Below are 15,647 nucleotides of genomic sequence, written 5' to 3'. Positions count from 1 at the left end.
ACAGGAATTTCTATTGAGTGGAATGTCAATATTTTATTGTTAAGATGACTCCAACTTTTTTGGAAACACATTAAAGTCTTATCAAATACATATGAACAGTTGGCGTATTCAGTGCATGTAGTTACCCCAATAACCTTTCCTGATTGAGAAAATGTGGGTCAAATTTGAATATGGATTTCTCTCATGTTCCAAGGCAAGTGCTCTACTTAGGAGATAATTTTATCAAATGTAAAGCAACTTTATACAAACGCTGACTGACTTTATAACATTTACAGGACTTTGAGGGATTTCAAAGTACAAAAAAAAAAAAAACCCAACCACAGCATTGAATTACAGTCAGCACCCCTTTTGCCCTCCAGACCCCGAGTGCCCCAATAACTGAACAGAAACTGTATTTTTACGAAGGACTACAGTCCAAGTCCTTGCGTGAAGATTCAAGCCATCAAGACATTCAATTTCAACTCTTCACAAGTTCAAATTTATAATCTTGTTATCTTCCCCATTGTTCCTCTGCATTAGTCTGACTTCTCCTTCTCTTTCATGTGCAGGAAGACTATGCTGAAGACAAAGAGTCCTGCCATCATGGAGAAGACGCTGGCATAGTATGGGAAGGCTGAGGGGATGAAGCGCTCGTACTGAGTGTGCTGCAGGGGACGGACGGATACCTGTGATAAAGAAACAATAGTAGAAGTTAGCCTGACACACATTAGAGCATGGTGTAACATGCTCTAGAGCACACTGTAACAAAGAGTTTCCCTTTTGGGATCAATAAAGTATTTCTGATTCTGATTCTGTATTTCTGATGGTTGTTAAATGCATTATAAGCAAGAGGAACCTCTTCCAAGCCACAGTATTCAGAAAGTAAACTTTTAAAATAGTATACCAAGGTTTGGGGAGATTGCCCTACTGGTACTCCCTGGAATACCTCATTAGACATTGTAGACAATACTTTTTACATCCATTTCCATTAATTAACAAAAGGTAAATTGACTCTAAATGATTCAGTCTCTAGTATTTCTGTCCTCACATTTGCATTTGTCACTTTCCAAGCATGGAGATTGCCATACAGCAACCATAACAGTATTTTGATTAGGGTATGCTCAAGTGAAGTAAATCTGATTAACTTGCCTGAGTGGAGGAGTAGAGATGCGTGTATCCCAGTCGGTTGTAGTCCACCTTGAACTGGAAGACTCCGTACACATCAGGCAGCTTGAACTGGACGCTATATTTACCTCCTAGAAGAAAGACAACACGGCATTTATAGTGGATACAGTTTGTGACTGCAAAGGTGCATAGAGCTCAGACCCCCAAATCACAAGGATACAATACATTTAGGTTGTAAGCATTAATTAATTAGTACTGTATATGTTTTGTAACCACAGCAACATACCATTTTTCTTGAGATAAGTCCTGACGAAGGGATCTATCCTCACAAACTCAAGCTGAATATCATCTCCGTCGAAGGGAACCCAGCGGCCCTCGGACAACATCTCAATGACAATGCTGTACTCCTGCGTGGGAAAGTTTTACACTGATTGAGATATACATGTAAAGATACACAGCCCTTCATTCAGGCTAAGACAAACATCTTCAGGGTGATGATTGTTCACTTAAGTTAACTTAGCTTTTAAACTCACCACAAGGTCGGTGATTGTGTATGCCGCAGGGGGAGTGGTCTCTCCCACTGGATGATGGGTAACAGCTCCCACCCTGAGGACTCCAGCCTCCTTGAACACCCAGCGAGACAGAGCCTCGGCCAGCTCCATGTTCCCTGTCTGCTCGTGCCTAACGAAGACGACGCCAAGAAGAGGAGTGCATCAACCACAGGAGACTGATAACTGATAACAATACTACATTTTTATGAAAATAAAACTGTTATTTAGTCCAAGGAGAGTTGTCCACCTCTGATGGGATGCCGTTTGTTTAATTACATAATTTACAATAGAATTGATCAATATTTTACTGTAAGTAACCACTGTAATTTACACACTACACATCTGGAGCAGCTTAAAATAATTCTGAAAACTTTCCTCCTTTGGTCTTGTTGGTCTTGTAAGACACTGAACTGTCTTAAAAGACTCAAGACTCTGTAAGGACTTGCAAACGCCTGCATTAAACATGGCTGAGTAGTAACAGAACACCTGTTCACATGGCAAAAAACTGACAGTAGCCATAATGTCACTGATGGCAGTTTTGATTTTGTAACTGGAAGCTGTAATAGGATCCATGAGACAATAAATGGATGGATGCGATGAACAGTGAAGGCTACCTCTGGGAGCCAGGCGTGGCTTTCTGCACAGCTGAGTTGAAGAAGGCATCACTAAAGAAGTCCAGGGAGCCGCTGAAAACCACTCTGGCGTTGTTTCTGGCCTGAAGGCCGGCGATCAGCAGGGTGTTCTTGCCAACAGCATGGGGGTACTAGAGAGGTTAAAAAATAAAACAAATTGTCAGAAACAAAGCTAATTGTGTTAAATCTTGCGTAGTTAATTTATAATCCAGCGAATATAAGGCTATCTATGGCTTCTGACACAGACACTTTCAAAAGGCATGTCCAAAGCTTAGTTGAGATGAGGAAAATACAATCCACTCAGGCCTCCAGTAGATAAGTTTCCACCTGTCTATCTTTTGACAGAGCTTCAGCAAATAAGATGCTCCTAATCAGGCTCAGCATATAGGAGGATCATTATACTATATGGGTACATTTTTTTCTAAATAAGCTTCTTTGTAATTAATAATCTGACATATTTGTTATGTTCAGTGATCTTACCTGAGAGATGGGTCTGTCAGGGAAAAAGGAGTAGGAAGTAGAAGAGCCAGTAAGGATGTCCAGGACAAGAGGGTTCTCTGGGTCTGCCACCATGCTGGACGGTAAGGGGAGCACAGCATGTTAGTCAAAAAGTCTCAACTAAGTACAGTAAATATTCTGTGAAAAGTTAACCTATGGTTAACGCTGCACAAAGTAATAAAGTAGTCATTTATTCAATATAGTAATGTCTTTGCTGCTGCTTTGGAATGCCAATAGTGTCAACATACTGAATATTAGCGTGGATAAGTGTAGTAATATACTTTGCCCAATATAGAGTTGTTTTTATAAATATTATGATCCCAATTTTTTGTCTTGGTTTCAGTTATTTATTAATTCCAGATCTTAGCACCCTCTCAGATTCAGTATATTATGGTCATTTAGTGCTACATGTGGTACAGTGGAAATCTTGGTTGTTGCCATTTAAATCGTGTTCAATTGTGCTTACCCAACACCCTTGAATAAAACAGGTTTATTGGTGGGTTTGCCGACAATAGTTGGAGCTTTCAGCAGGTTCTCTGGATCAGCAACAATCAGGGTGTGCTGGAGACAAGAAGGATCACTTGTAAATAACAACACGAAGTGTCAGTTCTAAAGACTGTATTTGTGAAACAAACTGGATGTGCCTGCTGTCTGAACAGAATTCTGTTTACCTCTCCGGGGTCAGACACATCATAGTTGTGATGGTCAATGACAGCAGTCTTTTCCTCATCAAACTCAATGCCACACTCACTGCCCAGCTCCCTCAGAGGGTCACCTGTGTAACGTGAGAACAGCATTAATATAGGACGATATTATGGTATTTCATATGATATTACAGCAAAGGCTTTTGGAAATCAACTGACCAATATCTGAACTGGCAGCAACCAGGACATTGCCTCCACCATCAATAAAGGATGTAATAGTCTCCACATTTATATTTCCTCCAAAGTCTGCAGATGACCAAAAAGAAAAAGACATTTTAAAGATTTGTTTCAACAAAAGGCAAACACAAGCCATACAATTGTTAACTTGATTTTGAATCAAGAGTGTGAAATTTACCCTCAACTGATGGTGAAAAGATGATTAAATGGTCATACAGGAACTGGCCATATTTGATCAGAGATAGGGAGGGATCATCAGCTGTCTTGAATGTGATGTCAAAGCCACGATCTGAAAAGGAGAGATATATTATCAGGAGCACTGAAACTTTGACATACATTTTTGCAGTAACTTGAACAAAGTGGCGGTGCACTGCATTAAAGTTCCAAAGGATTGGGAACCATACTATAACTCCCTTAAAGCTGCAACACCATTAACTCCCTATGTACTGTATACATCCCTCTTATTCGGAGTGGTAGCCTACAAGTGTTAAATTCTACTGCCCAAATAATGAACCCGCTTACAAACCTTTTAAGCAAAATAGCTGGAGATGCACTGACAAGCCCATTTACAGTATATCAGCAAGTTAATCATTTTTTCATGAAAACATTTTAACATCCCGTTAACAACCTTATGTATATTCGAATTAAGTTGTTCTAATATAATAATAATAATAATAATAATGGTGGACCCATAACAGTATAGAGGAGAGTATTTATGGATGAGAAAAGCACGAATCTCGTAAATTATAACGTTACTGACCTGCCAGACTGCGGAAGAAGATTGAATGGGTGTCTCTGATGTTGAGGTTGTCCAGCAGAACCAACGTTTTGTCGTCAGCAAAAGCACAATGCAACATGGAGGCTAACGAAACGAATAAAAGAACATTGCTTTTGGTCATCATTCCTGTTCGTTTTTTGGACGATGATAAAGAACCGGACCGGTTCGCCTGCACGTCTGCTGTCAACGACGCCATTTTGCTGCAGAAGTCGACGTCAGCGTTAGCAGTCGACTTAACTTTGACCCCGGGATCCAGCCAATCACAGTGAGGAACGCGTCGCCCTGACTGCCACTCTGCCAATGGGATAAAAGCTTTACTGTACGACTGACAATCCCGGAAGAACACAAGTCTAGCTCTAGCCATGATCTAAGGACTGAAATGAAAATCTCTACTGTATTTATTAAATAATCATAACCAAGATCAATTGTTAAGATGAAGCACTTAAATGACTTAAAATGTTCGCATGCTTTGTGGATGCAGAATGGTTGCCAATAATTTGGCTGAAAACAACCATGTAAATGCAATGAATGCGTAAAACAAGTTATTATGCTATATTCCTGTTAAGTGCCTTATCATTGGTGTTATTTATATATTTTATTACTTAACGTATCTGGAGCACACCTTTCCGAACTCTATGACATTCAAGGAATTCCATGAGCAATGTAAACCTTAAGGAAACAAGTAACAGTACATTGTTTTTATAACAATAACAGCACAACACAAGGCTGGTCAGACTGTGTGATAATTCTTTATTGATCGGATGATGACTTACAGTAAGTCTAAGCAATGTTACTGATATTTAATAGGGCATCTTGCATGTGTTAATATAAACAGACAAACTAATGACATAAAACCATTGGTGACAGGGAACTGTCTTCATACCAACGTGACCAGTTTACTTCAATACCAGAAAAATCTGAGAATTGTTGACCAGTTTGTCATCTCCACACATATTTCTTTTTATCTTTTATCAGAGGCATTAAGACTTTTTTAGAAGACATAAAACAAAAATACAAATATTATACATGCACAGCATTTACAATGTTTGCCAGTACATCCCACTTTAGGAAAAATAAGGTGATAATTAGCCCCCTATTAAATCTGTTTACCTCCACATGTTCACGTAGATTATCTCTGTATAATGTGCTTTTCATGAAAATACTTGAAATAAGTACAATAAAATATTTTGACTGAAAATGTACATATCTCATCTGAGTGAAATGGAAAAATAACAGAGGTCTTTTTTTAAGTTATATTAGGTAAGACAGAATTGATCTAAATGTTTTATACAAAAGGACAATGCAGTCCTGAATTTCAGTCTAAAAATAAACAACCTGTACAAAGTAGTATAATCATTTCTGAAATAATTCTCAACAATATTTACCAAATCACTGGATCGCACCTCGTTTCCTGAAATTAGGACTGCAAAAACATGATTTATGACCATACATCCTAAGATAAAATTGTTTAATAAGTGTTGTATCTTATGAATCCAGTTTAGATGTTTTTTGTAACTCTGAGGCCTCATCAACTTAATTCTTTTCTTGTATTTCCTTCTCCTGTATAAATTAGATTTCTGTTACAAGCAAAATTTCATAGACTCTTCACAAATCTGCCCCACTACGCCTGACTCTCACATTCCATCTCTTCTTTTTCCTCCTCTACTTCTGCTGCAGCTTCATCTTTTCCCTCTGTGTGGAGCTCAGTGTGGGTTTCCACCACTCCGTCCTCCCTCCCCTCCTCATGAATCTCCCCTCCTGACCCCTCTTCTTGTTCTTGTGTCTCCCCCACCATCCCTCCTTCTGCCTCTCCCTCTCCATCCTGGGAACGGAAGATCAGCTCTCCTTCCTGGATGACCTGTTCAGCTGTGGGTTGCCACGTTGTGGCAGCATCCCCCTCAGCAGTGGTGGCTGTGGTGTATTGGTAGAAGTCTGAGTCTGCCTGAAACATGACTAAGGCCTGAGCTGTGTGGATGCGTACATGCTGGGCTAGGGAGCTGGCGTCCAAGAATTTATCACCACATGAATCACAAGCATACAGGATCTGGGTGTTGGGGTCTGGGAACAGAAGAAGAGTTGAGAAACAAAGTAAGCCATTCACATTTCACATACTGTGCTCCCTTTAAAGTCAGACATTTCCACCTGGATCGTCTGACAACCTATGTGTCTTTCAGTGATCTTCCTTGGAATGAAACTAAACAGCAGTACATAATCTCATACTTACATTTGACTACATTTAGCAAGTTATCACAGCAACTGTGTAGTTCATTTACTGTAATAGTTATAATTCTGCCACACATTTTATTTTATTTTCCATGGCAGAGAACATCATTGACAAAATTGTTTTCTCAACTGCGTTCCCAAGGTCAAGAATTAACTTTGAACCTCGGCTTTTAGGCCAGCATGGACGAGGAGTCCTGAAAATGCTTATATAAAATGGAAATTTGAACATCTGCTGATGAAAATCATGTGATATCAGCGAAAGCTCAGAGCTAAAACAGTTATCAAATAGAAGGTTGTTTTCTCAACATCATGTCATTTTTTTTTTTAATCAAACTTGTTATCATGTTGTAATGTGCTAGGGCAACCACAAATGTACACAAATGTTATTACATTGCAACAATGAATTTGTAACTGGCATCTATTCCATTTCAATGTATAGTTTAGATTTTAAGTTGAGAATCACTGATCTAATCATATAGCAAGTCTATGAAGTCTATGCAAGCATTTGTTTGCTTTGGATTAAGTCAGGATTTTGGCAGTTGTTTGCATGTTTTAATGGTAAAAGGAATATTTTATGTAATAAGACCAATGACAGGAATTCTTGTCTTTTCAATAGGAAATTAAATACATAAAAAAACATTTTGTCCTTAAACTGTTTCTGTGAAATGTGTTGATAGTTGATGTTGAATACCATGATAACTCAACCAACACACCAATTCTGCCAAAATCCAGATGATGGTTCAGTGTGGAATACTGCTGCTGCACCACTGCAGCAAACATCCTCAACAATGAATTCAATTCCACAGCGGCATCCTAAACCCTCAGCCACCCAAACCCTCACCACAGCTTTGCCATTAAAGTTTTTGTTTTATATTTAACTCAATTATGCAATATATACATTCCTAACATTAGTTGTTTACTTTTTTTCACTTCTCCCAACCCATGTCTGATATACTGTTCTAAGTGCCATTCCTGATCCCATTGTTTGTATGGTTTTCTAATGCTATGGTATTATTCAAACACAGATGCTTGAGTTCATACTGTATAGTGAGTTCCTTGCAGTCTTACCTGCTTCTTGCACTTTCTCTACTGCCTTGGTGATTTCAGCTTTCAAAGCCTCCGTCTCATCTGCAGATACTGAAGCAGCCACTGGAACTACTGTAAACAGGCACATGACACAAGGTAAACAATCACTCGTCACTGTCTAAGCCCTTTCATCCTCATGCTTCTTTTATTCTGTAGAAGTTCTATCTGCAGCATTTGTCACAGGTCCTAGCCCAGGATATTGACATTTCCCCTAAAATCACTGAACTCAGCCTTGAAGATGCCGTCTGACCTGTCAGCTGAGCTACAGCACTGGCTGCCAGGGCCTCCGTTGCCAGGGTGACAATGTCCTCTGTGGTGACGGTAACTATGTTGATCTCGCTGTCAGAGGTGGATGCCCCTGCGCAACCATCAGCCCCCTCATCTGCGCTGCCGCCGGCTACCACCAGCCGCTTCATGCCGGCCTTGCCGTGGTGGACGGTCTTGACGTGAGAGCGCAGATTGTCCACGCGGTTGAACCCTCTGCCGCATTTATCACACAGGAAAGGTTTCTCCCCTGAGGGAGCACGACAAAGAGAAGGAGAGAAGTAAACAACTGAAGATTTAAGGGTGAAAGCTCTGAGCTCTGCTGAATGTAGAGAAACTGTAACAGAGACTTAACTGCTCGACAGGAGAAAGGCTGTCTCCCTATTTCGTCCATTACTGCAAAGCCCCATAATTATTTTACACTCGTTTTGTCCATACCTGTGTGAATGATAATGTGCTTCGACAGGTCTCCCACATTAACAAACGCCTTGTTGCACATCCGACACTTGTGCGGCCGGACATTGTCGTGATGCCGAATGTGGTTGGCCAGTTGGCTGGACTGCACAAACCTGTCCAGAGAGAGACATTAGATACATCCCTCATCTGGCTTCCAACATTTACCCTGGCATCACATTTAAAGGGTCGGTTCACAAAAATCACAAAAGAAAAAACAAAAAAATGTTCTCACTTACTTCTACTGGCAGTTTTTGTTTAGAACTTCATGTCAGTATATTACTTTTTGATGGTAGACTAAACAAAACACCTGCTAGGCCATACATGTGATCTGTGATTCCCATTATTCCATATGATAGGCAAAACCTTTAACCAATATCTTATGTTCTCTGTTCTCTCTTCCCATATTTCCAAATCTCCTTGTTGGATATTCCCAAGGTACAAGTGAGTTTGAAAAACGAGTCTTCTGTTACAGCACTGATTTATCGGCTTGCTGACCTTTTGCCACAGCGATCACACACGTAGGGTTTCTCGCCAGTGTGCTGGCGGACGTGAGCGATGAGTGAGCTGGCCTGGGTGAAGGCCTTGCCACAGATAAGACAGACACAGGGCTTCTCTCCTGTAAAACAGGAAGTACAGTCTCACCATGGTGGGATGTAGGTAATATTCGTGTGGGGTTTCAGATTGAAAAATGAGAATATGTTTTGTCTGTCTGTCTGAATGTCATGGGAGTACCTGTGTGGATGCGTTCATGCCGCTGCAGAGCTCCAGGGTCACTGAAAGCTCTCTGACAGTGCATACAGATGTACGGTTTCTCCCCACTGTGAACCCGCAGGTGTCTCTTCAGATTTCCTAAAAAGCAGATACCATCACACAAAGGTTGGGCCAAATGCCTCAAAGCAAAGACACAACTACAGAAGTCAACCTCCTTTAGATAACATGCAGACAAAATGAAAGCAGCTGAAATTATGTTTGTTTGTGTACTTTATGGCATTCTTTTGAATGGTTAAAATAACATTTAAATGTCTGAAAAAGGTCGATATCAGGAGGTGATTATACGGTAGCTTATATTTCAAGGACCAGTACATTTTAAAAGTTTAGTTGTGTGTAAAGTTTAAAGTTGTGTGTTCCAGGTGACTGTATGCTACATGTCAGTTACTCCCCTTGTAGATTCCTCCTCACCACAAAACCTCACACGTCAGGTATCTGGCTCACATACAACAGGAGTTTGTATGACCAGGTGACTATTGCTCTGTGTAACCACTGTGTTAACACTGGTAGTGTCTTACTAACTTGAACTGCAATCATGTGACAACAGTGGGGTGGTTCTATTTTCATCATCAATTCATCTGTTGAATAAAAGTCCCAAACCCAAAGATATACAATTTATAATAATAAATAAATGGAAAAGCAGCAAATCCTCACTTTTGAGAGAGTTGGGGTAGAATTTCAATTTGCTGAGAAACAGAGTCATCAAGTCAAGTCAATTTTATTTATATAGTCCAATATCACAAATCACAAATTTGCCTCGGTGGGCTTTACAATCTGTACAGCATATGACACCCTCTGTCCTTAGACCATCGATTTAGATAAAGAGAAACTCCCCAAAAAAACTCTTTTAATGGAGAAAAGAGAAAAGAGTCTTTCATTTGTTTCAGTAAAAATGTCAACCTCAGCAAATCTCTTAAATTTAAGAAAAATATGATCCATACTATCTTCATACCTGAAGTGGTAAACTGTTTGCCACATTCCTTGCACTTCAGAGGCCCGTCTGCGATATGGATTTTTAAGTGAGCCTTCAGATTTCCCAACTATAGAAAACACAAAATCAGATAACAGTATACAGTATGTGGCTACCAAATTCAGGTTTTCTACAATTCAAGTTATTATAACATTTGTCTGAAAATTCTGCAATCATAGCATTATGTTTGTAGTACAGCTGTGCAAATATGTTTTATAAAGAAAGGTGATGCAGACAAGCATAAGTTTCATGTTGTTACCTGGTTGAAGCGTTTGTCGCAGTGTGGACACCTGTTGCCCTTCTCCGTGTCGTGCGTCTCCAGATGTCGCATCTTGGCGGTGGGGTCAGAGAAGGACTTCTCACAGTAGTCGCAGTGGTACGGCTTCTCGCCGCTGTGCACCAATTGGTGGCGCTTCAGGTTGCCAGATGTGGTGAAGAGCTTGCCGCACACTTCACAGCTGTACCGTGCTTCGCCTGTGTGGCGTTTGCGGTGCAGGTTGAGCAGGCTGATCTGGCGGTAGCTCTTTCCACAAGTCGAGCAGCAGTATGGCTTCAGAGGGCTAGGAGGCAACAAGAGCTTGTGTTAAGACTCAAACCTGACAGAGCTTTCAGTAAAAAGGAGTGCAGGTAAACTAATTGTCTTTGAATAATATAAGTAATTCACCTGTGTGTTTTCTCATGGGCTTTACAGGCTGCAGGGTCAGAGAAAGCCTTGTTGCAATCCCGACAGCTGAAAGGCTTCTCTCCTGTGTGAATACGCATGTGTCTCTTGAAATTACCAGTGTGGGTGAATTTCTTCCCACAGTCCTGGAAGGAAGAAAATATGTCATGTAGAGTGAGCTGACAAAACCTTTTAATGCAAAGCTTTGTATGCAAATGTGACCAACATTCGCACAAAACTCCACCAAGATTTGCATAAAAGCTCCCAGCATCACCAACATCCATATTTGATGCAGCTATAGTAGATATAATTCCTCTCCAGACTGCATCAGGCAAAACAGCTCAGTGTGCTTGGGGCTGTCTGTTACTACTGTGACAGTGATGAGCAGCGCTATTCCACAGCTTGTAGTAAAAAGTTGATATTAGCTTGCACAAGTCTGTCAAAATGTAAACACTAAAGTGAAGGCGTTACAAATTGTAAATGTACTCAGTGACTTTATTCTTTCTCTCCTGCACCCACACTGATATTTCTTACCTCACATTTGTGTGTCACGGAGCTGTAAGGCTTTGACTCGGATCGGCTGCTCATAGACGCTGACTGAGCTCGCTCGCTGCTCGAATCGACTCCTCCCACCTGCTGGCTAACCTCGTCATCTTCCTCTTCGGCCCCCTCTTCATCATCAGCTTCCCCATCGCCAGTCTCCCCAGAGTCGTCCTCCTGTTCTCCGACCACTTCTGCCGGCACCGCCACCTTCTTCTCAGTTTTTGTCTTTGATGTGCCTTCATCCTCTGAGTCATTGTCTACGAGGGCGACAATAGTAACCTCTTGAAAATGACATACTGACTGGAAATGGCAATTGCTAGAATAGCAAAGCCTCTGCAGGTTTCAGAAAGCCACTTTTAAAAATGTAACCCTGCCACTGATACTTGGAACTGAATGTAAGACTAAACAAAAAAGAAACTAGCATAATTGTACTAGTTCTATTGAAACTCAGTTGATATAAATCCTTTTTAAATGTATCAAATCCCTTGACTTTTTCTGTCTGGAATATGTTTCTCTATGATGATACTCAACAAATTCCATAACGAGTGAAAAGCTTAGAGATAACGGGGGTGCTGTTTGGGTTGATACGGCAGAGCAAACCAGCAAAGCCTGCTCACCAGGTGGGAAGTTTCGTCGAGGAGGTTTTCTGATTCTTCTTCCCCGAGAGCTCATGTAGGATGAGCTGCCAGCAGATTTCAACTGTGATTCTGTAAACAAAGACAAAGTATCTCTTAGTTTATTGGTCAAATAAAAAGATCAATACTTGTTACAGACATTGTAATGCATCATGTGGACCTTCAACACACACACACACACACGCACACACACATATGGACCAAATGGACAGATTAGAAGACATTCTATAAATATGTACTTACTAGGCGTGTAGTCAGCATCAGAGGGGTCGTCCTGGAAACCAGGTGCATCCTGTGCAGCACTTTCTTCCTCCTTCTTTACAGATGTGACCTTTTGAGCAGAAAGGGGAGTGGTTTTTGGGGGTCGTCCTCTGCCTGAGTGGGTTCTGGTGTGGTTGGGCTGAGAAACAGTCTGTTGTGTTTCAGCAGAGATGTCTTCTTTTAAATTTTCCTGATTTTGTGTGGGATCTTTATCTTCTGTGGGGGTGCTAGGAGGACTCTCCTCTGCTTGTGATGCCACTTCTGCCAGGTCACTCTCCAGTTCCTCTCTCTGCTCTCCTTCACCTGTTTTTTCTTCTGGTTTGTTAAAGAAGAAATGGAGAGGTTTCCTTTTTAATAGAATATGGTGGACAAGTACTGGATATCAGGCTCCATATTTCATACTTGGACTGTAATGTAGAATTTAATTAAAATGTTAAATCTGAATCAGATTATGTTAATAGCTTGGGATAAACAGCAATACATAGAGTGTATTAGAGTAGACTGATCAATTGCACAAAATGTAAAATTCATTAAATTGTATCATAATCATCATATGAGAGAAATACTTTGCCAGATGTGAATTTTAATAATAAGGTTAATATCAGTTCAATATAATGACAGTCAACTATTAAGAATGCCTGAACTACAGTTTAAAACTTAATGCTCTGACATCTTGTTTCTTTATAATGCAGGTGAGGAATGCTATCTGTAATGACTGCTACCTATCATGCTACCATCAACTATGGAGAGAGTGGAAATACTTCTTTGTCACTAACAATACAAACATAGAAAGCCTCATGCCATGGGAAGTGACAGTTCAACACAGAAAACGTATGCTGTAACCTCATCTGCCCCTTTCTATACCAGCAACAAATGACTGACCTGGCTCAGCACTTGTAAAACTGAGGGCACAGATGATTAAGTTGAGGATAATTTCTTAATTTAAAAGATACAGACAAAAAATAATTATACTGAGTATTAACTGCAGCCTTACATTGAAAAAACAGACAAAGCTATGTGAAGACTAGACTCACCAACGGCAAAATCCAGTGTTATGAGGGACGGAGCTGTATTTGCCATTGACTGGTACGCAGAGCAGGCATTTACGATTTCTTGCATCTGTAGAAAGTTAGCAACAGCCAGCACGTCTTCTACATTCTGTGGACTTAAACTCAGCTTGGCTGTGTACATAAACTCCAGGACCTGACCCAAACCTGCAACAATAAACAACAATACAAAAGGTCTGGTTATACAGCAGTGATGGTGGGGTACATTTACTATTATTTAAGTAAAGCATTGTGATGGTCAAACTCAGAGCACTGAAAGATAATATGACAAAATCAATTAAATACATAATGTGAACGTGTCCACAGGCTGAGGGGAACCCACCTGCTGCATTGCTGATGTCCAGATGCACCACATCTTTCTGGTCCAGGAAGAGGGTGCGGAAGTAGACACTGCAGGCTGCCAGCACAGCTTTGTGGGCCTTGAAGTCCACCCCGTCCACAACAAAGGTACAGTCACACAGCAGGCCCTGCTTGCGCTGGCGGTTAAGCTGCTCCAGAACCTTCCCACTGTGCCATGGGAAGTCCATCGTCCTGAAGGTTTGAGGATGGTGGAAGAGGCCGGCAGGCAGGCACAGACTCTGTGGACTGCTGACAAGCAAGAAGTCACATGTCGCACATTAAGAAAGGCTCAAAAGGCTGATAGTCAGCTTGACTGGTAACAGAGTTTGTCTTTACAGTGGCATGACATTCATTGGCCTTTTATTAAACACTACCAGTGTTTAATCAGTCAATATTGTTCACCTCTGATATGACTATGTCTCCTCCCTGAGCATAGTACAGCAATCTAATTTTATTAATAATTCAGATGACTGACCAGAGCAATAATTCCTGTGTGTGAGATGTGAGTGTAGTGTGAAACTAAACAGTAAGAATAGCAGTATCAGCCTTAAAAAACCATGTAACTCCAACATTAATAAAGTTCCACAATATTAAAGCTGTAGTCAGGCACTTTTATGAATGGATGTTTATCTTGAATATGTTTTTAAATCTGTAATAAATCACTATCTTTGTTGGCCAAAAATGAGCACAGTGACATGTAAGAAGCTTAAAAAAAAACAGTAGCCTCATTTCTCACTATCCTCATTTCAAACTGTCACGTGGACTTACTGTCTCTGACCACTTTGAAAATATTTTAGGAAAACAATGTAACTGCATCCTGGAATTCTGTTCCAGCTGTGTATTAATCTATGAATAAGGTTAGGTCGATGGGTTGTATCAATAAACTTTACAATGCAAACAATCCTTAAATTTGTACGGAGGTATGGCTTGCTTTGTGTTAATACAAAAGTCAAACAAGTACTTTATCTTGAGGAAGGTGTGTCTAGTTTGTGCTGTACTGTTAGGGAACGGCAATGGTGTCTGCATTCATGGGTGTAACGTAGATATCAGGCTCCTTTTCCTGCAGGACACCATCAAGGAATACCCGATACAGAGACAAGATTTCAACTCAAAACTATGTTTTAACAACGAAAAAAAACAATCATTAAAAATATAGCTAGCTAATATAAAGCTAACTAAACCACGAGTGACGAAATTAACCAGAATGACACCAGAATATAGATTCAACTGTTGTCCTGATGACCATGCAACTAGACACAAAATGCCGGGATTTAAAACAGCAGTAAGGTTATAGATGTTTTGAGACTGAAAACTTGGTTTCTCTAAAAGTTTTGACAGCTTGGTTTGACAGTGCAATACATCGATTACAATTCCTCCATCCTTGTAGCTTTGTTATCAGGGATTAATTTAGCGTGCCTTGACATGCATGTAGTATATGGACAAGATGGCGGACCGACGAGCAAGGCCTGTCTTCATCCCTTGTTGTTTACATAGTTGGCTCGCTCTTTTCGCTTAGAGCAAGCGCCATTTTAATATAAACTAACTCCTGAATTACCTCCTTGTTATCGCTTCTTTACTCCGGGTTCAAACTGCGGGACCAGGCGGTGTTATGTAGTGTTTGCCTCAGTTAGGAAAAACAAACCCAATCGAGTTTTTCGGCGATCGATCCTGCCCCGTTAAGTCCATCCACCGCCATCTTCCTCTCTCTGATCGATTGATAGGGACCGGCCGGATGTATCACAGGAGCACGCGCAGTGAGAACACGTGCTGTGCTGATGATGATCGCGTGGTGGCGCAATAGACTCGAGCTACGTGATATATACTATTGATAATAATAGCCTACTTGCTTGCGAACAGATTACCATAAATTAGGTGGCTGATGGCACTACACGTTTTCATATTTTATTGTCAATTTTCTATTTTTTATTTA

The 15,647-nt window shown here is 40.6% G+C and overlaps 2 protein-coding genes across 5 annotated transcripts; both read right to left on the bottom strand.

The window, feature by feature from the left end:
- Nucleotides 1–13: 13 nt before the first annotated feature.
- Nucleotides 14–4,675, bottom strand: ddost (dolichyl-diphosphooligosaccharide--protein glycosyltransferase subunit (non-catalytic)). Its single transcript, XM_044212417.1, has 11 exons — nt 4,427–4,675; nt 3,845–3,955; nt 3,649–3,735; nt 3,457–3,560; nt 3,252–3,346; nt 2,768–2,861; nt 2,270–2,418; nt 1,638–1,785; nt 1,391–1,511; nt 1,129–1,235; nt 14–665 (listed from the first exon to the last, which is right to left on the bottom strand). The coding sequence occupies exons 1-11, from the start codon at nt 4,638–4,640 to the stop codon at nt 516–518; spliced, it is 1,380 nt and encodes a 459-aa protein (XP_044068352.1). The 5' UTR covers nt 4,641–4,675; the 3' UTR covers nt 14–515.
- A 499-nt stretch (nt 4,676–5,174) lies between these two features.
- On the bottom strand, nt 5,175–15,647 carry zbtb17 (zinc finger and BTB domain containing 17). Of its 4 annotated transcripts, none has more exons than XM_044211617.1 (15): nt 15,360–15,647; nt 13,701–13,966; nt 13,346–13,525; nt 12,294–12,623; nt 12,033–12,122; nt 11,407–11,672; nt 10,876–11,018; nt 10,471–10,771; nt 10,194–10,281; nt 9,206–9,322; nt 8,969–9,089; nt 8,456–8,586; nt 8,004–8,267; nt 7,736–7,825; nt 5,175–6,502 (listed from the first exon to the last, which is right to left on the bottom strand). In XM_044211617.1, the coding sequence occupies exons 1-15, from the start codon at nt 15,401–15,403 to the stop codon at nt 6,066–6,068; spliced, it is 2,868 nt and encodes a 955-aa protein (XP_044067552.1). In that variant the 5' UTR covers nt 15,404–15,647; the 3' UTR covers nt 5,175–6,065. The 4 variants fall into 4 exon arrangements, with proteins under 4 accessions (XP_044067552.1, XP_044067551.1, XP_044067553.1 ...); XM_044211616.1 differs by having other exon boundaries at nt 12,294–12,626; nt 15,360–15,643; XM_044211618.1 differs by having other exon boundaries at nt 12,294–12,626; nt 13,701–13,963; nt 15,360–15,643.

Source organism: Siniperca chuatsi, linkage group LG10 (genome assembly GCF_020085105.1).
Source record: "Siniperca chuatsi isolate FFG_IHB_CAS linkage group LG10, ASM2008510v1, whole genome shotgun sequence".
Lineage (NCBI taxonomy): Eukaryota > Metazoa > Chordata > Actinopteri > Centrarchiformes > Sinipercidae > Siniperca > Siniperca chuatsi.
The sequence above is the reverse complement of the archived record's forward strand: the minus strand, read 5'-3'. Positions and strand labels throughout refer to the sequence as shown.

Coding starts and splice junctions, on each gene's coding strand:
- ddost (XM_044212417.1), bottom strand. CDS start 4,640: ATGGCGTCGTTGACAGCAGACGTGCAGGCGAACCGGTCCGGTTCTTTA. Junction 3,561..3,648: donor TGCTGCCAGTTCAGATATTG/GTCAGTTGATTT, acceptor CACGTTACACAG/GTGACCCTCTGAGGGAGCTG. Junction 1,236..1,390: donor GACTTATCTCAAGAAAAATG/GTATGTTGCTGT, acceptor TCTTTCTTCTAG/GAGGTAAATATAGCGTCCAG.
- zbtb17 (XM_044211616.1), bottom strand. CDS start 15,403: ATGGACTTAACGGGGCAGGATCGATCGCCGAAAAACTCGATTGG. Junction 12,123..12,293: donor TGATGCTGACTACACGCCTA/GTAAGTACATAT, acceptor CTTTGTTTACAG/AATCACAGTTGAAATCTGCT. Junction 11,019..11,406: donor CCGTGACACACAAATGTGAG/GTAAGAAATATC, acceptor TCTTCCTTCCAG/GACTGTGGGAAGAAATTCAC.